At 44.3% G+C, this 23770-nt stretch overlaps 1 protein-coding gene across 9 annotated transcripts in view; it reads right to left on the reverse strand.

Annotated features, from left to right (window-relative positions):
- Positions 1–23770, reverse strand: part of LMO1 (LIM domain only 1) — an 81458-nt gene that overhangs the window by 7744 nt on the left and 49944 nt on the right. For 7 of the 9 annotated variants that reach the window (XM_073350637.1, XM_073350632.1, XM_073350631.1 and 4 more), the window contains one exon: positions 11878–12091. In XM_073350637.1, coding sequence (XP_073206738.1) covers positions 11878–12083 — 206 coding nt within the window. In that variant the 5' untranslated portion in view covers positions 12084–12091. Of the gene's footprint in view, positions 1–11877; positions 12092–18840; positions 18894–22007; positions 22092–23770 lie in introns of those variants that run through there. The other 2 variants (XM_073350636.1, XM_073350634.1) reach the window with 2 other exon arrangements.

Below are 23770 nucleotides of genomic sequence, written 5' to 3' on the forward strand. Positions count from 1 at the left end.
ATGCATTCTTCACCTAAGAATTTGTTTTTTAGCACGTCCAGCTGTCATGCTCCATACTTCCTCACTTGGCAATCACACGAGAAGTAGTCTGGGATTTTGTTTTTTTTTAATTTTGGGGGAGAACTTTCTTTCACCATCAATACATCCCATGGTTTAGTTTAAAAAGAAGCCACAAAAAAGGAAACACATACTGCACCCTCTGGATGCACTCTCCGTAGTAAATCCAATCTTGTCTCATACACAGAGAAAGCTCAAGCATATCAGGAAAATATACCATAAGATCCTCAATATTCTCACTGGCATGACACCACTGGGAGAAAAAAAGTCAGAGACAAGGAAGGTTTTTTAATCTCTTTTTAAAACTTTTAAAAAGTTGAAGACAGCAATTTTTAAGTACAGATTTATTCTCTCTCATGTAACAGAAGGACCTCACCAGCTTGTAAATAAGCTTAGACTATGCAGATTTAAAATTTAACACAATTAAACTTTTACCCTGTGGTAGCAATTATGCTTAATGGCTCTTACTCTGAACTTAACCATGTCTATTGTCATCAGCCAATCTGAAAGCAGAAGTTTAGCCAAGGACAATTTTCTGTAGTTTATAGGCACACTAAAATCCAGCTATTCTATATTCCGATTAGCTGTTGATGTCATTGTGTATAGTGAAAATTAAAGCTAATTGGCACACAGGAGCAGCAGTGAATACAAATGAATTGAGGGAAACGGGGGGAGCACTCTGTGGAAGTCCTATGTAACTGTTGGGAGGCTTCTTTTTATTTGAAGACTTAGCTGCTTGTAACAGCCATCTTCTGTACAACGTTTTGGAATTCAGCAATGCTGTGGAGGTACTTTAAACTGACTAACTATATGATAGGGGCATAATTACCCAGAGTTTACCTTTTAATTTTTTTAAAGGGTCTGAGTGAGGGACGTATAGTGGCGAGCACGTGAAAGGGAGGGACTTGTCTAAAAGTGACCGTCTCCCCCATCATTTTAAACACATTCTGTATTTCCTATTTACACTCATCCCTGATGAACAAACATTAGATTTGTACGCCTTCCATGAATCTTCCTTCTCAACCCACTCACATTCACGTATGGTCTAAGCTATATGAGAATCTGCACATCTGTTTCGTGATCTCTAAACCTACAAACAGTATCTACAAATGGATTTCTAAATACCTAACAAGAACAAGATTGCCCTCCAGCCTGGTATTTGCAAACCAGCAGCAAGTCAGTCAGGGGCCAGAAAACTCTCCCATGAAGAGAGACTGAAAAGATTGGGGCAGTTCACTTTAGAAAAGACGATTATGAGGGGATAAGTGTATATAAAACACAGAATGGGATAGAAAAGGTACATTGGGAGCTTCCTTTCTCCCTGCTGTATAATACGAGAAACAAGGAGGACATTCAGTGACGTTAAAGAGGCGGCAAGTTCAAAACAGATAAAAGAAAGTACACTTTTTCCACACAAAACAATCAGATGGTGATAATTGTTGTCACAGGATGTTTTTGAGGCCATGAATTTAGTAACATTCAAGAAGGGATTGGACATTTATATGGATACCAAGAATATCCAGAGTTATAATAGTTAACACTAGCAGATTTTAGAAGAGAGTGAACCTCATGCTTAAACCAATCACTAATTACTAGGGATTATGTGGTTTCAATATGAGACCATTGCCTACCATGCTAACCAATATGGTCTCATTTTTAACTTGTACTCCTCTAGCTGTTCTGTAATCATCTGCTATTATCTTATATTTAGATGGTCATCTCTTTGGGGGCAGAGACCACCTTTGTTCTTGCTTGTATAGCACCTAGTACAACAGGGTCTATGATTAGGGCTCCTTGGTACTTCTACAATAAAAGTGAGGATAATCGTTATAATAAAATTCTTGCACCTTCCTTTGAAGCATCTCATGCTGCTGCTGTCTGAGACTGGATACTGGTTTAGATGCACTCTGGGTCTGATCCAGTGTGGAAGTTCCTATGTCCATTTCTTGTACCTTGAATTCATAGTTCCGAGAAAGAGAGCCTTGTTCCGACCAGTTCAAAAAACGACCTTCCAGCAAGTTGGACTTGAACAACTTACATCAGTGTTTGTTGTCAACTGCATGCGACAGAGTTCGAACACACACGTTTAATACGAGCTGACAAAATACTGAGTATGCAAATAGCTGTAGAAAAAAGCTTCACAGCCACTTAATATGATACAAATGTAAAACCAATTCTAAAATGCAGGCTGCATGACATCTCTAATCTGTCTTTGTGTGGCATACAGACATAACCTACTCCTGTGTTCTGTTTCTCTTGGCTCCCACAAAAACTGCATATGGCAAAAATCAGATAGATATTGCCCCTCCCATAATCACTGCTTGGCATGTGGTAATTACCTGTTAGTGAGTGCACACTTCTCAATACAACAGAGCCAATGCTACAGGGGAAAGTTGTGTCAATTGAAGGAAAGGAACCATATTTTGACATTAATAAAGTCGGTCAAGTTGTTCTTTCATGATGGTTTCTAGTTCAGTTCCAGAGAACGCACATTTTATGCCAGAGGGTTTATTACTCAAGGATAGCTAAACAGACGGAGCTGAACCGGCGTAGTATAAAAAGCCCTCTGCTTGGGTGGCCAGCTAGCCTGGAGTCTACGGGGCATAAATTTCAGGATTCCTCAAGGGCACACGTCTTCAGCTGAACAATCCATAGGAAAGGTATTTATTTTGGGTCTTTTGGTCCCTCCCTCCACATTTTAGAAAGCAAGAGATTTACACTTCGTATGAAGCTCTCCCACCTACTGTCAGAATATAAGCATCATCTTCCTCAAAAGCTCAAATCTTCCTACAGTATAACTGCACCAACCAACATTAAAACCAACCTTGGCTTTCATAGATGCTATGTAAACATACATATATGGAGCCAAGTTTTCTTAGGAGAGTTTAGAAATATTAACAGGAAAGTTGCAAGTTTGAAAGTGTTAGAGGCAGGTCAGTACATCAAAGCCTACCAGAATTAGTCCACCCCCATCAGAAGGTTTTGAAAAATAAAATTAAAATCAACTAACAAACCCAACTGCCATTTGTTATCCTGGAAAGTTCTGGTTTGTGTAAGTGAAAGGCTTTCATCTCAGCTACCACATAGGAAATAATCTTTGCTGTGACAATACAAAGTGTGACAATGTGGTTGAGATGCACCATCTTTTGTACATAAAACACGGCATTTTCTTTTTCATTGTCAATCTGTCCAGGTACAAAACAGTTTAGCAACAGGGAAATCCCATGCAGAATGCCTCGAAGTGGTTAAGAATAATAAAAGTCAGTTTAACAAACTCGACACTATTATTAGGATCTTCAGTAAAACCCAAATTTAAAACACAGTCCTTTCTGGCCATGCTGCATGTATTTGTCATCTTTTTAACAGAAAGTACATTTCTGGATATAAGCGGGTTGACTGTGTCCCTTTAATAACAGATCATTGCCTAATATATCTGCTGCTGATGCCCATATATGCCGTACATTTCTTGAAAAAATAAATAGCACCCTCCTTGGAAGGCTTCCCAGTTTATCGAGTTCTTTCTGCTGATTAATGCTCCTGAATGTAGCTTCAATGACACTGTTGACAGATTAGCTCTACTTTTGCTGGTTTTGGCGTACACACTGGAACTTTCAAAGATTGGGCTTGAAATGTGTAACTGTGGTTTGGCCATTTGATTTGGTGCCACCATCATTACTTACACGTGGAAGTCTATTGAAAGCTAGGCATTGCTGTGCACGCTTCCTTGCCAGACAGAACTATCACTATTTTTACAAATCAAAGACTCACTTTTCTTAATCACTAATAAAACTACTGCACATTTACTGGATGCAGTAACTTTCATCCAAAGGCATCCCTAAAGCTCTTTACTCACAAACCAAAATATAAATTGTACGTGATTATTAACTGGGGCAGAACAAAGCAATGCTGTCCAAAAAGCTGGAGACAGGAAAAGGTGAATGTTGAATCCAGCTGGAAGTAGGAACTTTTAGGTGGGAAGAAGGCACCACGGCTACCTAAATTGGAATTCGGTTAAGACAGAGTAAAAAACCTCTCTCTCTCTCTTTTGCAAATATGGTCTTGGGATCATTAACAACCAGATAAGCTGAAAACCCCAGTTTGAGTTCCCATTCAAAAACTGCAATAAGCGGAACACCACGCCCCTAGTCTATGCTGAGGCATTGGTTCCATACCAATTTAGGGCCTAATCAAAAGCATACTAAAAAGTCAGTGAAAAGATTCCCACAACTCCACTAGGAGCTGGATCAGACCCTTAGAGAGAAACATGCCCTCTACTGATTTACCATCATCTCTTTGTGCAATATTTCAGCTTCCTTTGGAGATAACCCTCATTTAAGTCCTGACCAGGACCAACTGCCTTGTTTATCAAATTGTGACAAGTTCCTAACAAGTGCTGGTACGTATGAAACATGCAGAAGTCATTTGGTCTGTTTCTGTCATACTGAGTTTCATTTTCCTCTGATTTACGTGGGTGTAATTCAGGAAGAGTTCCATTTAAGTCAATGGGATTGCACTGGTGTAAGATAGGAGAGAATCAAACGCATCTTCAGAAAGCACCCCACTGAAAATTCTGAATTAAGATGGCAGTTCCACCAAGAAACTCTGAGCAGGGCTCACAGAGACTGCTTGTGTGCTCCAAGTTGGTGGATCTTCAAATATGTCTGCGGATCAATAAAACAACTGGTTTTTGTATTAAACAAGCAGTTTACAAAGAAGCACACTGTAAGGATTTCTATACCAGGAATAGTGGCTTCCAACAAAATTTGCCTATTCAACAGAGACAGATAAATTAAAGATGGAAAGTTAGCCATCATGACTATTAACCAAATGGTAAATACATTTATTTAGACAATAATGTATCTGGAAATACATCTGTATGTAGCTGGAGATTGAGGTGGGATTACAAGGATAGCAAATTTAAACAACTCAAGATCTGATTTCATCTTTCAGAATTAAAGAAGAAGAAGAAAGTGCTTTAGGAAAGATGAAGGTTAACAAATGTTCCTTTCCAAGCAAATGTTCCTTTCCAAGCAAGTATCTTTTGAAAAAAAATGATGAGGATATGGTCTGTAAGAGTTCCTGAAGCACTTTTGAAAGATGTCCTCAGTGACTCAGACGAAATGTATTCAGTGCAGAAAGCCCACAGCCTTATCTGACGCATTGAACGGCAGCCTGGTCCAAAGCAATGTAGGCAGGCAAAGAATATACAGAAGCAGCAGGGCTCCTGCCACTGGGTTCTACCCCACTCAGAAGAGGAGAAAACATTCACACTAAAAGGAGCTAGTTCTCATGCCAGTTCCATGCAGCAGTCACAGCTGTCCAGTTAACAGTGCTTCTTCCATGAAAGATCTATGCATTATGTGTATTCCTGTAGGGAGCTCCAAAGCAGGATATCACTGAACAGCCCAGAAGCCACAGTGGAGTTCTGAGGTGCACCTTCAAAAGTTTCCATTCATGAATGAGCAGAAATGCAGCTGAAGCAACGTGCAGCATGTCATCTAGTATTTCTTTAAACGCATGCACAAATAAGCACCACGGCCAATGACCGTGGAAAATGCACCCTTTGATTCACACTGGTTGGCCAGAATGCTAACGTCTCTGGTGCCACCTACAATAACAATCCCCACTGGAAGTGAATAGATTTGTGCTCCAACAAAATGAAGGGGGAAGCAAAGTCCGCTGCTGGGAGTCGTTCACGAATCACAAGGCAGCACATTCTCAAACAGCTTGAGCTCCTCAGTGGCTCTCTACAGTTACACCACCACGTGGGCCAATATCCATTCAAAAAGGCCCTCTGTCCTTTATGTAAAGCCTATGGAACCCCAACAGAGTATGTGCTCCTACTATTATATGCACTATTCCCATCAGGTTTCATTTATCTTTCCTCTGTCCACACTTACAGATTCAAAACTGGCTTGCTTCTTAGCTTTGTAAAGACTAACATATTTAGTGTACCAAATTCCATATTTGACACTGTTCTTCTTGGAAACCATGTAATCACAGTAAGTGGCCAGTGATTAATTCTTTTGATAGTCATTGTAATACTTTAAGTCACTGCGATGACCTTATTTAGTATAAATATAGCTGTACTGTGTTTAATTCCACTGTAGTTTAGCATTAATTCATTTCCAATTGCTGTAGAAGATGTTACTTTTTTGTCTTACCGACTAGAGTTTGGACATTGGCGCCAAAGCCATTAAAGAAAGGAGTCAAAGAAGAAGGGCTTTGATAATTCTCTGTGAGTGAAGCAGAAAAATACTGGAAGTGAATTAAGGACTGAGGAGATGGTGAAGAGAAAAAAAATGTTATGGATTCAGAGATCCTGTAGGCAGAAGTGACCATTTGGAATGGAGAGCATCTACTTGGACAGATGTGGCAAGTGACCTTCTAGGAAGATGGCTGGCCAGGTTCGTGGGAACGGTTTAAACAGGGAAGAGGGAGATGATGGATACACATTACAGCATAAAGGTGGCAGACAGGATATACAACAACATACATGGCCAGCAGGACGATGCTGAAAACAAAGCAGAAATGGCTGTAAGAATGGATAGAAATGAACAGAGGGAATCAAATGCTAAAGACATTAATATTAACAAGAATAATGCAGCATTATCACAAGAAAAAATCCTATTTGGTTGTCTACGAGAGCCACAGAACAAGACAATTGGAATATCAACTTGTGCTGGAAAGCTGGCACTTTGTTACATATAAAACTAGTAGAAGGGACAAGGGACAAGATTTGCAAAAAAGGTTTTCTAAAGCGAAGTCCAGATTTAGGAACCTAAGTAAGTGGACTGATTTTCAGATGGACTGAGCACCCAAACAGCTATCAATGATTTCAGCAACAGAGAATTTGGTTAGCAGTGGGCACCTCAGTAAGGCGTTCAGCGCTGCTCCACATAGTGCTCTCAGAGAAGTATGAAAAAGGCATGGCTACGTATATTCTGTGATGGATGCCTAACTGACTGACGACTGGGAACGAAGTAATGCGCTAGTGTATTAAATAGCCAACCCCCGCAATGGATACCTTTCCCTCCCCTCAGCAAGAGTCAGATTTAGATCATGTGCTCAACGTCTCCATAAGCGACCTAGAACAAATAAAGAGCATGTTTACCAAGTTTTCCCATTGTAAGAAGTTAGGAGGGCTGCCTTGCACCCGGGGAGGCAAAATGAAAATGGTGGAATCTAGGAGAGAGTTAGGCAGGAAAAAATGATAAACAAAACTAGGTTTAATCAGGATAAATGCAAAGTGGTATGGTAGGAAGCTAGCAAAAGGGGAATGTTGGTTGGGAACTATGCTACCAAGAGATCTTTGATGAGAAAATGGGCCCAACTCTTTCCTGCCCTGTACATAGTAGTCATTTTACATCTGTGCTCGATAGCAATACAATGCTACCAAATCAGACTACTGCACACCTGTATTACACAGGGATGAACGGCTACACAGAGTAAAACCCACTCAGTTGAACATGAACATGGAAATCATGCAGTAACAGAAGAGAAACACAGGGATGTATAAAATAGAAGTATAATGTGTGGAACTAAATAATTCTTAGTGAATTTAAAGAAGGGTGGCATAAATGATCAGATTATTAGAAAGTAACTTACTTAAAGATTAAAGAGAACTAAAGTAGCACAGTCTGGAAAGGGAACTTTGGAATGCAGATTTGTAACAAGAAAGAAAATCTAGGAGGGTTTTTTCAGTAGTCAAAGTGAGCACAAGCTTTTAGGGATTGAAGTTAAGAAAGGAAGAATTTAGGATAACCTAGGAAACAATTTACAAGTGAAGTCAGTTACAGACTGGATATATGTGCATATGCAACTGCCATTATTTCAGTCAGTCAATGAAAGATTAGATGGAGATGTCATATTTTGTATCCGATAGTGATAAAAGGAGATGATCCAAAAGTCCCTTCTACCTGCAGTGGCTAAAATTCCTTATCATGGAGAAAGCCTGCATTGAACTGTTGTGAAGTAAGCTACGCATTACTCTCACCACTAACACACTGAATAGAACTGTGAAAGGGTAAAGCAAACACTAACTGACCCCATACACACCCTGGAGAGGTAGCGAGAAGTGCTGTAGTTATATTTGGCTTATAGACGGAGGCAGAGAAGTGATGTGACGCACCCAAGTTATAGAGTAAGTCCATGGCAGAGCCAATGCTTTGGTAATCACTGACATAGGTGTCATGTTAAGACAAAGAGAATTAGAAGTCTGGCTCAGACCACTGCCTGCAAGAACATGCTCAGCATGGATTACCTGTAAATTCCTCAGTGGTGCTGGAGAGACCTGTGTTCAATTCCTGATTCAGCCACAGACTTCTTGTGTGACCTTGGGCCAAGTTTCAAGAATCGTAGAACGTGGATGAGACTTTCTTGCCTCACAGGGGTGTTGGATGATTGTGAGACACTCAGATATTACAGTGATGAGGGTCAGACTGACCTGGAGGCTATACGGCACTTCTTATCCTTATGACCCATCCTCGCGGCGCGCACACTCCCCGCCATCCCCCCGTTTTACAAATGAAGTTAGAGAGAACAAAGCCCCAGCCTAACAGGATATCCCAGCAACACAAGCTCCCCTCTGCCTCCTATAAGTACCCCAGCACTTCAGTACTTCCTCCTCCTTTGGACTCCCTCATGCTCCCAGCAGCATCAGCTAGGTGCCCTCTATCCATTGTCCATGCTCTGCCAGGAGCAGGCTTTGACTGGTGTTACAAATCTTCAAAGTCCTCTCTCTTCCTATCTTCTAAAATCTGTACTTTCACTTCACTGTCTGCCAAATTCCCCAGTCTCTCCCTCATCTCTGTCCCCGCAGAGCTCCTTGCTGTCCCTGGTCTCTCTTTCCCAAAGTCCAGCCGCCTTCTGTTCCATGTTATTCTACTCTCCTCCTCCTTCAAAACCCTTGTATTCAATCCTTCCCTCCCAAGCAAATCCCACAACACTCCGCTCCACACCCCAGTCTCTCCTCCCACTCTTCAAACAGGCCTCCCATCACCTACACTTTGGGGGTGGCCTACCTATACAATTATACTTGGGTCTGTGACAGCTGAAATTCTATGGACTCTCTTGATAGCACAGGCACTTCATATAGTCTCTTGGGAGATTTAAGTGCAGAATTCATAACTAGAGGAAAGATGCTCCGATTCCACTGATGGGCTACAAGGCAAGGTTCCAGTTTTAAACACCATAACGGTTAATTACAATCAGATATTTCATGACTCCATTTCTTATTTTTAAGGAAAACTTGAAGGAAAATTTGATTTGTAAAATTGTAACCACTATAGACTCCCTAAAATATTACCCTGAATCCATTAATACTTTGATCCCAGATAGTTCAAGGGTTAAAACTATTGTCACAAATACAGCTGGTCTCTGGGCACCACAGGTTTAACAGATGTTGAATGGCTTAACAACAGTCTATTGCAGGGGTCCCAAACACATGGCCCACATGTTATTTCCTGCAGCCCACATAAGCGCTGACTCCACCGGTGGCCAAGCTCCCCTTCCCCGCTTCTTCCCCACCCCAGCGCGCCATGTCCCCCGCTCCTCCGCCTACCTCCCAGCACTTCTCGCCACCAAACAGCTGTTTGACAGCGCTTAGGACTTTCCAGGAGGGAGGGGAGAGGAGCAGGGACGTGGTGCACTCAGGGGAGGAGGCGGAGAAGAGGCAGGGCCAGGGCGGGGTTTTGGGGAAGGACTTGTAATAGGGGCAGGGAGGGGGTATGCTTTTTAATCTTTTGATCATTCTCATGGCTCTTCTCTGAATCCTCTCTAATTTATCAACATCCTTCTGGAATAGTGGGCACAGAACTGGACACAGGATTTCAGCAGTGGTCACACCAGTACCAAATACAAAAATAAAGTAACCTCTCTACTCCTTCTTGAGAGTTTCCTGTTTATGCATCCTAGGATCATATTAGCTCCTTTTGGCCACAGCATTACACTGGGGGTTCATCTGCAGCTGATTACCCAGCATGATCCCCAAATCTTTTTCAGTCACTGCTTACAGGATGGGGAACTCTATCCTGGAAGTATGGCCTATATTCTTTGTTCCTAGATGTATACATTTATATTTAACTGTATTAAAAACACATATTGTTTGCCTGCACCAACTTTACCAAGTGACCCAGAATCAGTGACTCTGAATCAGTGACCTCGATTCCCTGTTCAGTTACATTCCAACACCTATTAGTTAGCCAGTATTTAATGGTGCCAGGCCACTTCTATATCATTCTATCTTTTTAAATCAAAAGTGTCACCTGGTAGCAAGTCAAATGCCCTACAGCAATCTAAGAATATGATGTCAACACTTAACTTTATCAACCAAACTTGTAATCTCATCAAAAAAGATATGAAGTTAGTTTGACAGGATCTATTTTCCATAAATCCATGTTGATTTGTATCAGTTACATTACCCTCCTTTCATTCTTTATCAAGTCTCATATCAGCCGCTCCATTATCTTGCCCGGGATTGACATCAGGCTGACAGGCTTATAATTACCTGGGTCATCCAGTTTACTCTTTCATAAAAACTGGCATGAGTCTAGCTTTCTTTCAGTCTTCTGAAACTTCCCCAATTCTCCAAGACTTATTGAAAATCAACATTAATGGTCCACTGGCCTCCTCAGCCAGCTCTTTTAAAAATCTAAAAATCTTGGATGCACTTTAGCTGGATGGGCTGATTTAAAAATGTCTAATTTTAGCAGCTTTTGTTTAACATCCTCCAGAGATACTAGTGGAATAGAAAGAATGTCTCCACCACCATATGGGGAGAGCATATCATCTTTTTTTCCCCCAAATACAGAACAGAAATATTTATTGAACATTTCTGCCTTTTCTGCATTATTACTGACCAATACCATTGTCAGGATTCTTGTTGTTCCTAATATATTTTAAATACTCCTTACTGTCCTTAACTCTGCTGGCCATAGATTTCTCCTTGTGTCCCTCTGCTTCCTTTATCAGTTTTCTATAATTCCTAACTTCTGGTTGATAGTCATTACTATCAACTTGCCCTTTCTTCTATTTATTTTATATATTCTATATAGTGGACTTCACTTCCCCTCACTTTTGCAATAAGCTCCACTATTAGGGAAAGTACATCATAGCTATCGTCTTATTAAGACTCATTTGAGCTTCCATAGATATGTATTTACATATATCCAATCCAAAAAAAGTCACAATTGTCCTTGAGTAACAGGTTTTATTTGCTACAAATGCACCTGGGTGAAGGTAGCTCTACCTGGAAGAAGAGTCACTGCTGGTCACTATAAAATTTCCTGAAGGAAAACAATTGTTTAAAAAACTGATCTCTTATTTTGAGACACTGTTTTGCTTTGTTGTGTCACCAAGGAGCCTCATTTGTGGTAGGGGGGAGCCTACAGAAAATAGTTAAATGTCTATTTAAAAGTTGCCATTGAAAGGCAAATGGGACAGACACTCAGCAGTTGTGTATTCACATAGCACTGAAGTCAGAGAAGCTATTTCAGTTTACACCAGCTGATGATCTGGCCCTACATTTTAAAAACAAACACTCCTTTCTTTTGTAAGCTCGTAATTAAAAAAAATACCATAAAGCATGCCCTCCCCTCACTATCAAGCCTTACACATAAGCAGTTGCATCAACTATAATACAGCAAACAAAAGGCGTCCTTAAAAAGGAGAAAGCTATGGATCTTGTACTCAATTTAACTACTAGGCAATGCTAAAAATTGTGCACATGGATATTTACACAGTACAAGTTTAGGAAAAATAAACAGCTGGTGGTGAACTGGGAGTTTATAGGAAGAACCCCCAGAATATGCCTGTATTTACCTCAAGTAATCTCTGCGGCAGAGAATGAGATTTGCTTTTGTGTAAAGAGTTGATCCAACCTCTCCAAGACGGCAGTCACAGCAGGCACATTTTAGACAATCTTCATGCCAATATTTATCCAAGGCCTTCAGAAGGTAGCGGTCCTTGATCTTTCGGTTGCAGCCAGCACAGCCTTTCTGTTTCCCTTTTGGTTGTACAGATAACATCGGCACACCTACAAACAAAAACAAGCCATTAAAATTCATGAGACATTTGCAGACGGTCAAATATTTTAAGCAAAATTGCTTTCCCGCACTGTTGGTGACTTTCAATGCTGCAGGTTTGGGGGAGATCATGTTCTCAACAGCTTTCGGCAGCAGTGATCAAAGGAACAGGTTTTGTCTTGGGAGGGATGTTCACCTGCAAGGATGCGATAGTTGTTTCCCAAACGATAAACTGACCTCAGCACCAAGCTCTGGGTTTAAAATCCTCCAGCAAATAAATTGGTTGCAATTTCAACATTTTTCTTTTTCTTAATTACCATTAACAGGTAATTAACGAGACAAAGGCAATCATGAAGATTTTAATGGCACATATACCGAGGCCCTAATGCTGGTCTGCTGTCGAGTTGAGCTTGGTCAAAGAAGGGGAGGAAAGTGGAGGCAAAGAAAACTATGTGACACCCTTCTGACTCATTGCACTCTCCTCCCTCACAAAGACCCTGATGAAAACTAGCATAGTCCTCAGGCTGCTCTAACCTATGCTGCCCCAGGCCCCTGAAGGCAACTGAGACTAGCCAGAGCACAATCATTCTTTGACTGTGCAGCTTATGTCAAGGGCCCTGCACTAGCACCTAGGAGATATTTCCAGGTAACTGTCTAACCTGGACTTTCTCTTTGCTTTGTGCCATCAGAGCAGGTACCAAAAACTCTGGGCCTCATTCAGATTCTGGACATCCCTGCTGGACAGCAGAGATGAGTACAAGAGTGTCAGGGAGATAGCTGGCATGGAGCAGGGGCTAGGTTCTCAAACAGGGAGTCTTGGGAGAAAGCAGTTCTTTGGCCATCAAATCCCTAGATGGTGATAGGACACCAAGAGCCTATCTGAGCCCCCAGGGCACCAAAGTCCCCAAGCCTTTTAGTACACTGCCTCTCATGGGCTCCTCTTCCAACTTTCTAATAAGCTGCTCCTCCCTATTGCCTACAGCTTCCTTACAGGCCTCCTCCCTGGGTACCTAGTCACACCAGGACTCCTGAACTCTGAGCTCTGTGTCCAGAAGTCTTGGAGAGAAGCTGCTTGCCTGTTGCTTTGGAAGGAGTAAGCCTGTTTCCTCACAGGGAAAGGGGAGAGATTTACTCTGGAGCACAAGGGCAAAGGAAACAAAAACGTAGTTTCATGGGGCTGAGTGGGCCAAAAAAAAAAAGTGCACTCTCTAAGTGACCTAGATGGAGGAAGTGACTATATAAGGAGTCAGAATGCCACTTTACCTAGAGCTTCAAAGTGTCTATTGCTGGCCCTGCCTCATATCACACCTACATTGAAACGAGAGCTGGGCCTCCAGAATATGGCCGATTTGCCTTAGACGAAGTTGGGGAGATGAGGTGGTGGTGGTGCTGGCAACAGTGGGGGTGGCACAGGGTCTGTTCTCATGCAACACTTTAGAACAGTTTTTATAGCAAGTTTAGATCCTAGGAAGCAACAGCTTGATATTGGAAATTATTAACAGCCCCTTAACCTGAGTGGCACTACTTAGTGCTGCTGTATTAAGTGACATTTGCTGCTTTCCTTAAAAGCCGGGGGGCGTGAGGGTGGCTAACGCTTGGCTCCACCACTCTTACAGTAATAATTGCCCTGTCAGAGCTGCAAGTGGAGGACAACAGCACTTAAGCCACTTCTGCACAAACAGTGCGCTATTGATCCATTTGTTATCAAAGTGGTCTCGGTACTGTGGAAACAGGTCAAGTAACATTCAAAAATTCTTAAGGCTAAAAGAGCCCTCCTGCTCTAGGCTGCCAGAGGCTCAAAATCCACTTGCAGAGAAATATCTGCCAACTTTTGACACTGGCAACAACTATGTAATAATTAGTAAGTGAAAATCTAAGCCTCTGCTCCAACACCACACACAAATCATAGAAATCATAGAATATCTGGGTTGGAAGGGACCTCAGGAGGTCATCTAGTCCACCCCTGCTCAAAGCAGGACCAATGCCCAATTTTTGGCCCAGATCCCTCAATGGCCCCCTCAGGGATTGAACTCACAACCATGGGTTTAGCAGGCCAACGCTCAAACCACTGAGCTATCCTTCCCCCCTAATCAAATCAACGATGCTACTCGGAAACGCATGGCACCATCAGGCTGCCCAAAAGCAGAAAAAGATTTTTGAGCAAGCACAGAAGCGTTTTCTAAAGAAAACCCATGAACAACCCTGTGCAAATTCTAGAGGAAAAAACATAGGTTTCACTTCTGAAACATCCATCTCAGAATGGGGTAAAATTTGAGCAGCAGTGATATTGCAAGACACGTCCACAAGAAGAGACATGAAAGGGACACATGGGTTCTACACACTGTGCTTTTTATTTCGGCATTTGGGGAGCAAAGAGAAGGAGTTCCACTTTTCCAGCCAATCTCTTCCTCAGAATATTTCCCATCAAGAGATAATTATGTGCCAGCTCAAACCCCACATCAGCAGACTAACTCCACAAGCAAAGGATTGCAATACCTTGCTAGAATGGAGACCTTTGCATGGAAACAACACCTCATGTAGAAGTAAGTTTCAGCAGCAACTTTTTTTTTTTTTTAAAGTAAACTTTCTGAGCTTACTGAAACCAAGCACCAGGCTTCCCCAAATTTAAGAATCGTATTGAAAGACGGTATCTCCAGACACTGGAGAAGGGAAGAGAAAACAGCTCTATCCACTAATACAACATTTTGGATCACAGGATTAAAGTGGCTTGATATACGTAATCCAAGACCCTCCAAGATCCTTAAAGAGGTGTGACACCGCACAGTACTGGATGGGATTTGTTGACTAATCATGTACTTGGATTCCACAGTGAGCAAAGGGATTTCCACTCCTTTTTATAAGCACGGTTAGTCTGGCCACAAATTGTATAACTTCAGCCTTGTCTGTCAAAAATAACCATAATCTTATTTGTCATTCAAAAGTGGACAGAAAGATTGATTTTTGCACGGCAAAACTGTGTTTCCAATATCTCCTCTAGATGCTCTTCAAATGGCTGCCTTAAAACCCTCCGATGTCAATGCTGCTGCTCACCAGTAGATAGAAAGCAAGGGAGAAGACACAATCCAAGTCGCTACTTGTCAACATTAGAAAAATCAAGTTTCAGATCACAAGAGATTGAAATTCTGATGCAGGGGATCACAAATCCCGTACCAGCTGTTCAGCTGCCAAATCGTGAAAGTGAGTTCATTTTTTTTCTGGATCCCAACATGTGTTTAGATCAATACTCTGAGATACTGTAAGAAAAAACCCTGCTTGACAGCAGTTCTTTTATCCTCTTCAGCACTGGGTATGCTTGGCTGTGACAAACATTAGTAATTTGAGTTCAAACCCTTACAGTTCTTCAAGATACTTAAAATATACTGCTAACATAATATATGAAGTTGCTGCTGCCACGTTAACAAGATTTTAAACAGGAGGTCTCGGTGTGTCAGTATCTCTAATTTTGTCATTCTCTGCCAGCCACATATGCGTTTACTGTACATATATCAGGGCTCAGAAATACCGAGTAGCCGCCTACATGTTGTACTGGTACTTCTCTGAAATTATCATCTCTAAGGGTCTGTCTGCATAGTATTTTAGAGCAAACCTCTCAGACTGGGTCACCAAATGGGGTTTGCATTAGAGCTCTAAAAAAATAGCAGGATCAACAGCACTTCGAAGTTGCTACTTGGACTTCACAGCATCGGCTCTGAAACCTAGGCTGAATGCCTGGAGCAGCAGCTCTGAGAGGCGTGAACTGTCCCATTCATCTCAAGAGAGGCCTAGTCATCCCTGGCCATCTGAGTTAAGGGTCTACTATTTCATTCTTCATGTAAGGCCGTGTCTATACATATGGTGCTACAGCGGCGCTACTGCAGCACATTTGGTCCTGCCCGACCCCTGAGCTCCGGGCTGGGGAGGATCACCCCCAGCCCCTCCCTTGCTGTTCCCCCTCCCCCACAGCTGCATGGCTTGTGCCCGCCCACCTCCCAGGCTTTCCAATAAGCCTGTCCTGCCACTCTGAGCGGCATGGTAAGGGGGTGGGGAGGGGATTGGATAAGGGGCAGAAGGTCCCAGGGGGTGGGCAGGGGGCAGTTGGATGGGGCGGAGGTTCGGGGGGGGGGGCTGTCAGGAGACAGGGAGCTGGGGGGTGGTTGTAGAGAGGGTGGAGTCCCGGGGGGTTCCGGGAGGGTGGGGACAAGGAGTGGGGAGCTTGGATGGTCAGGGGGGCCTGTCAGGGGGTGGGTGTGTGGATAGGGGTCGGGGCAGTTGGGGACAGGGAGTGGGGGGGTTGGATGGGGGTGCGGTCCCAGGTGAGGGGCGGTCAGTAAACAAGGAGCAGGGGAGTTGGATGGATTGGGGGTTCTGAGGGGGGCAGTCGGTGGGCAGGCAGTGGGAGGGGGCAGATAGGGGGCTGGGGTCAGGCTGTTTGTGGAGGCACAGCCTTCCCTACCCGGCCCTCCATACCGTTTTGCAACCCCAATGTGGCCTTTGGGCCAAAAAGTTTGCCCGCCCCCGCTCTAGGCCAATGGGAGAGAGCTCTCCCATCAGCAGAAAAAGCCCACCTTCGCGAGTGGCGGAAGCTATGCTGGCAGGAGAAGCTGTGCACACAAGTGCTTATGCCAGTGTAACTTATGTTGCTCAGGGGGGTGACTATTTCTTCACAGCCCTGAGTGACATACGTTTTGCTGACACAGATTGTGGTGTAGACCTAGAGGGGGAACCAAAAAACACACAATCATATTTTGAATATCTGCATAATCTGTGAGCAGCGTCTCATTCTGGATATTCATGGGGGTGGAGCTTGTTTTGTGGGCAGAGTTTGGAAGAACGCACTACCACTCCCCTGCCCCCCCAGTCTGCCTCCTGGGCCATACAGTCAATCAATATAAGTCTGCTTCATATTTGGACAACTTTCATGGGCAAGGCTCGGTGTCCAACTTTTCAATACAACATGAATAAATGAGGAGTTTAACTTACCCAAGCTCATACAGAAAGTGCAAGAAAGAAATGCCATACATGGCAGAACAAACTCCTCAATTTGGAGCAGTCTGCCCCACCTGTAGTAGCCTCTACCCTCCTACAAAACTTTATTATGCTTGTAGTTATCATTAACTTTATACTACAAGAGATCTATGCACATCCACCCAACTTTAAACACATCAGTGGAAATCTAGTAGGCATTGAGAAATACCAAACCCCAGGTTACGTTACTCTGCTGGTGTGCTTTAATCAACAGTCACACTTTTCATAAATATGCTGTTGAAACAGCTCAGCAATTTACAGATCTCCTTCCTCATCCCTTCATGGAACCACATGTCATTTGTGAGATCTTAAACAAGTCTGGAGAGCCTGCCTCAGACCCCTCCCAGGAACAGTAGATGCCTCTAATTTCAAGGTTTAAACATTAAGTTTAATTGGTTCTATTTCTCCAAACAGAAAATAGTTACATAGGTGGGGTTTTCTAAAGCACCTAAGTGACTTAGGAGTACAAGACTTTCAATGGGACTTGTGTTTCCAAGTCATTTTTGGGGGGGGGGAGGGGAGGGGGATCACTCTACAAGAATGAGATTTGCCTTCACTCTAAAAGTTGGACTCCTAACAACTGCAGTAAGATCAGGACTTCTGCTGAGGCTGTGAGGGATGGAGGGAAAATCCAGTTCCCTTTCTTAAAACATTTCAAAAAGTTAGTTTAATCAGTACAGGAGGGAAACTTCCCTTGATAAAAATTAAGCAGGGCTTGAACTAAATTGTAAGGGGGTCACTAGTATCCTGTGTTAAGGATGATTAGTGGACCACAGTATGGTTTCTTGTCCCATATATGGCCTGTAGGCAGATGACTCTCTCAAACCTCCAATCTCCATTCTGTGCACATGATTGTCTTAGCCCTGGCCTACACTAAGAGTTTAGGTCGAACTTAGCAACGCTGGATTGATTTAACCCTGCACCCGTCCACACAACAAAGCCATTTGTGTTGACTTAATGGGCTCTCAAAATCGATTTCTGTACTCCTCCCCAATGAGGGGATTAGCGCTGAAATCGACATCACCGGGTCGAATTTGGGTTAGTGTAGATGCAGTTCAACGGTATTGGCCTCTGGGAACTATCCCACAGTGCTCCATTGTGACCACTCTGGACAGAGCTCTCAACTCGGATGCACTGGCCTGGGAGACAGAAAAAGCCCTGCGAACTTTTGAATTTCATTTCCTGTTTGGCCAGCGTGGCAAGCTGATCAGCACAGGTGACCATGCAGAGTTCATCAGCAGAAGTGACCATGGAGTCCCAGAATCGCAAAAGAGCACGGACCGAACGGGAGGTACTGGATCTGATCACTGTATGGGGAGACGAATCCGTGCTATCAGAACTCCGTTTCAAAAGACAAAATGCCAAAATATTTGAAAAAAAATCTCCAAGGGCATGAAGGACAGAGGCTATCACAGAGACCCGCAGCAGTGCCGCGTGAAAATTAAGCAGCTCAGGCAAGCCTACCAAAAAACCAAAGAGGCAAAAATCCACTCTGGGTCAGAGCCCCAGACATGCCGCTTCTATGATGAGCTGCATGCAATTCTAAGGGGTGCCCCTACAACTACCCCACATCTGTACATGGACTCCTGCAAGGAAGTCTCACGCAACAGGGATGAGGATTTTGGGGACAAGGAAGATGATGAGCAGGGGGAGGTTGAAGATAGCGCACACCAGGCAAGTGGAGAAACCATTCTCCCCGACCGCCAGGAACTGTTTATCACCCTGGAGACCGTACCTTCCCAACCTGGACTCCCGAACCTTGAAGGCAGAGAAGGCAGCTCTGGTGAGTGTACCTTTGTAAATATAATAAAAACAGTTTAAAAGCAAGCATGTTTAATGATTAATTTGCACTGAAGACTTGGGATGCATTCGCGGCCAGTACAGCTACTGGAAAAGTCTGTTAACGTGTCTGGGAATGGAGCGGAAATCCTCCAGGGACATCTCAATGAAGCTGTCCTGGAGGTACTCCCAAAGCCTGTGTGTCCTCCATGGTAGGATGCTTTACCACAGCAGGCCAGTAGCACGAAGTCTAGAATCACTGCATGAGAAAGCATGGCAGTGTGTGGTTCCGGTGTTTGCTGGCATTCAAGCAACATCCGTTCTTTCTCTCTCTGTCCTCAGGAGAGTGATATCGTTCATGGTCACCTGGTTGAAATAGGGGAATTTTATTAAGGGGACATTCAGAGGTGCCCGTTCCTGCTGGCCTGTTTGTCTGTGGCTGAAAAGAAATCTTCCCTGCTGTTAGCCACGCGGTGGGGGGAGCGGTGAAGCGATCATTCCAGAGAATTGTGTTAGTTGGGTTTGTGCTGCACATTAACCTGAAAATATCAGCCCCACCTTTTAAATGGCCAATGTGTCTTTTTCAATTTTAATATCCCTTTTTTCCCCTCCAGCAGCTGCAAATGTTTCAACGCTGCGACTAGCATCTCCGTCCCAGAGGCTAGCGCAGATAAGGCAAAAAAAAAAAAAAAAGCACTCTCGATTAAATGTTCTGAGCTCATGCAGTCCACCCAAACTGAAAGAGCCCAGCAGAATGCATAGAGGCAGACAATGGCAGAGTCCAGGAAAGCACAAAATGAACGTGAGGACAGGAGGGATGCGCAAGAGGACAAGTGGCGGGAGCAACAGAAGAGGTGGCAGGATCAAGAGGAAAGATGGTGGCAGCATGATGAAAGGAGATAGGATGCAATGCTGAAGCTACTGGAGGATCAAACTGATATGCTCCAGCATATGGTTGAGGTGCAGGAAAGGCACAGACCACCACTGCAGCCCCTATGTAACCAACCGCCCTCCTCCCCAAGTTCCATAGCCTCCTCACCCAGATGCCCAAGAACACAGGGAGGGAGGCCTCCACCAATCACTCCACCCCAGAGAACTTCCCAAGCAACAGAAGGCTGGCATCCAATAAGTTTTGAAGTGCAGTGTGGCCTTGTCCTTCCCTCCTCCCCAACCCTTTCTGGTGCTTCCCTCCTTCCCCACCCCTCCCGGGCTACCTTGGCAGTTATCCCCCTATTTATGTGACGAATTAATAAAGAATGCATGAATTTGAAACAACAATGACTTTATTGCCTCTGCAAGCGTGATAGAAAGGGGGAGGGGAGGGCAGCTGGCTTACAGGGAAGTAGAGTGAACCAAGGGGGCGGATTTTCATCAAAGAGAAACAAACAGAACTTTCACACCGAGGTCTAACCGAGTCAGTAAACTGCACCAGCGTGCTTTTAAACATCCAAATGCACATTCTACCATCATTCTGCACTTGCTCAGCCTGTAGTTGAACAGCTCCTGACTACTGTCCAGGCTGCCTGTGTATGGCTTCATGAGCCATGGCATTAAGGGGTAGGCTGGGTCCCCAAGGATAACGATAGGCATTTCAACATCCCCAACAGTTATTTTCTGGTCTGGAAAGTAAGTCTCTTGCTGCAGCTGTTGAAACAGACCAGAGTTCCTGAAGATGCGAGCGTCATGTACCTTTTCCGGCCATCCCATGTTAATGTTGGTGAAACGTCCCTTGTGATCCACTACTGCTTGCAGCACCATGGAAAAGTACCCTTTTCGGTTTATGTACTCGCAGCCTTGGTGATCCGGTCCCAAGATAGGGATATGGGTTCCGTCTATCACCCCACCACAGTTAGGGAATCCCACTGCAGCAAAGTCATCCCTATGACCTGCACATTTCCCAGAATCACTACTCTTGATAGCAACAGCTCAGTGACTGCATTGGCTACTTGGATCACAGCAGCCCCCACAATAGATTTGCCCACTCCAAATTGATTCCCAACTGACCGGTAGCTGTCTGGCGTTGCAAGCTTCCACAGGGCTATCGCCACTCGCTTGTGAACTGTGAGGGCTGCTCTCATCTTGGTATTCTTTTGCTTCAGGGCAGGGGAAAGCAAGTCAAAGTTCCATGAAAGTGCCCTTACGCATGTGAAAGTTTCACAGCCACTGGGAATCATCCCATACCCACAACACTATGCCGTCCCACCAGTCTGTGCTTGTTTCACGGGCCCAGAATCGGCGTTCCATGGCATGAGCCTGCCCCCTTAGCACCATGATGCCCGCATTGCCAGGGCCCGTGCTTTGAGAGAAGTCTGTGTCCATGTCCTCATCGCTCTCGTCACCGCGCTGCCGTCGCCTCCTCACCTGCTTTTGCAGGTTCTGGTTCTGCATATACTGCATGATAATGCGTGAGGTGTTTACAATGCTCATAACTGCCGCAGCGATCTGAGCGGGCTCCGTGGTATGGCATCTGCAGGAGAGCAGAGTTGCAGGGGAAGCGGTGGTTGGATGACCAGTTTTGCAGACCTATTGCACTGTCTGCTGCCAGGATACAACAGCTAAGTGGGCTGCACACTTGCCGTGGTATGGTGAGACAAGAGCAGGCAAACAGAGTGGCAGTGGAAGCGACCCTGCAAGACCACCAGGAGAGCAGAGTGGCAGCGGAAGCGATGGATGATGATGGTCATATAGAGGACCTGAGAGATGGATTCATAGCATCAGGAGAACAGAGTGGCAGCAGAAGTGGTCGGGACAACGGTTTGCAGTCCTACTGCACCGTCTGCTGAAAGCAGTAGGGAGCCCGCACGGAAAAAAGGCGCTAAACGATTGTCTGCCTTTGCTTTCACGGAGGGACGGGCGACTGACGACATGTACCCAAAACCACCCGCGACAATGTTTTTGCCCCATCAGGCACTGGGAGCTTAACCCAGAATTTCAATGGGCAGCAGACTGCGGGACAGCTACCCACAGTGCAAAGCTCTGAAAGTGAACGCTAGCCACGGTACTGTGGACGCACTCCACTGACTTAATGCACTTAGTGGGGACACACACAATCAACTGTATAAAATCGCTTTCTAAAAAAATCTACTTCTATACATGCGACCTAATTTTGTAGCGTAGACATACCCTTAGGAGAGGCTCTTGTGAACAGGAGGATAGCACCACGTTCCAATTTTCTTCTAATAACTAGCAGAAAAGCAGTGACGATCTGTTTTACAGTACCTTAGCAAGGAAAGAAATGCCACACACTTGGTCAGTTTTCAGCAGGGGGTTTTCTAATGAAAAAAGCTAGCATTGCAGAGATCATATGATGTTCAAAGCTGCTATTCCCACTCAGATAATAACGAGCAAGGTCAACCTGTGCCAGTCAGGTTCAGAGTTTTGAAATTACATTTTGGTCTAGAGGGCTCCCCACCCCCAACACCCTAACCAATCTGGATGGAGCACAAATGGAACTATAAAAAGTTTTGACTGCAATTAGCTGGCACATTGACATGGCAAGTGAGGTGTGAAACAAATTTCAAAACTGCCAAAGTTTATGAGCCTGGATTCACAGGGTACTTGTCATTTCGTTTCCAAACAAGGAGCGAGCAGAGTCTCCAAAGCATTGCAACTTTACAGCCTGAGCCCTGCAGGGAAATCTCAGAAGACAGGGACGGTTTAACACCAAACCCCACTCTCCTCCCACCTCGAAAAACAAACCACCATGGCTGAATAATGCCAGCCAGCCAGTATTCAGAACCTCAAATTTTTATTAGTAAGTCACTTTCCTACCTTAAAATCATGAACCACCACTGGAGTATTATTTATTTTCTTGTATTTATCTAAGGCTCTAAAGCAAGAAATACAGTTCATTTTGCCTGGAAAAATGTGGTGTTGGAATGGGTGCTAACAAAAAAACCCCAGATACTCCTGAGGGCATTCTGCACCAAAAAAATTAAAATTCTGCACACAATATTTGAAAATTCTGCAAATTTTATTTGTCAACTAAATGTGGAGGCTCCAGCATGACATTGAGGAGCACAGGCCACTGGCTTCCCAGAAGTGGGAGATCACTGTGCAGTCGTACCCTGCCCGCCCAAGTAAGGCTGCACGCAACCCTGACACAGCGCAAGTACTGGCCTTGCCCTGCTGTGCCAGGTGCACCAGGTGTGGGCAGGCAGGCTCAGCAAGGCAAGATCCAAGCATGGAGATGCTTACTGTGGGGGATCCAGGTATCAGTTGGGAGGGTTCTATATGGGGCAATCTGGGTGTGGGTGGCTCAGTGGGGGATCCAGGTGATGGGGGGAAAACTGGATGTGCAGGGGCTTGTTGGAGGGTTCTGGGTGCAACAGTAATGGGACTCTGTGGGGGGGGGATCCAGGTGCAGCTGGTTGGGGATCAATGGGGTGGGGATCCAGATGTGGGTGGCTCATTTGGGGGTCCACTAGCAGCTGAGCCACCAACCAGGTCTTCCCAAGTCCTGTCCCCTGACCCACAGTGATTTACTTTTCTGCCAGATGCCCTGGGCACCCAAAACATACTGCTGGGGAGGACTGCATAACTGCTCTTATGGCTTCCCTTTACTTCCCTTACAGAAAGTAATTTTTCTGTGGGGAAGCAAAGAAATCTGCAGGGGCTAGAAATTCTGCACATGCGCAGTGGCGCAGAATCCCCCCAAGAGTTAACAGACCACCTCAGGCACAGGCCCACATGCACTGGTCAAGCTAACATTATAAAGAAACATACATCTGTGGAGCTGGGAAAAGTAACATACCGATGCTTACCTGTTTAAATACATAATCAAAATGTATTACAAAGGAATTTTGATAGAGTACTGAAGTGGAAATTTTGCAAGTAATATCGAATTCCATTCTCCCCCTCCCCACTGCTCACCATCCATGGTACCT

The sequence above is a fragment of the Lepidochelys kempii genome, chromosome 6, assembly GCF_965140265.1.
Source record: "Lepidochelys kempii isolate rLepKem1 chromosome 6, rLepKem1.hap2, whole genome shotgun sequence".
NCBI lineage: Eukaryota > Metazoa > Chordata > Testudines > Cheloniidae > Lepidochelys > Lepidochelys kempii.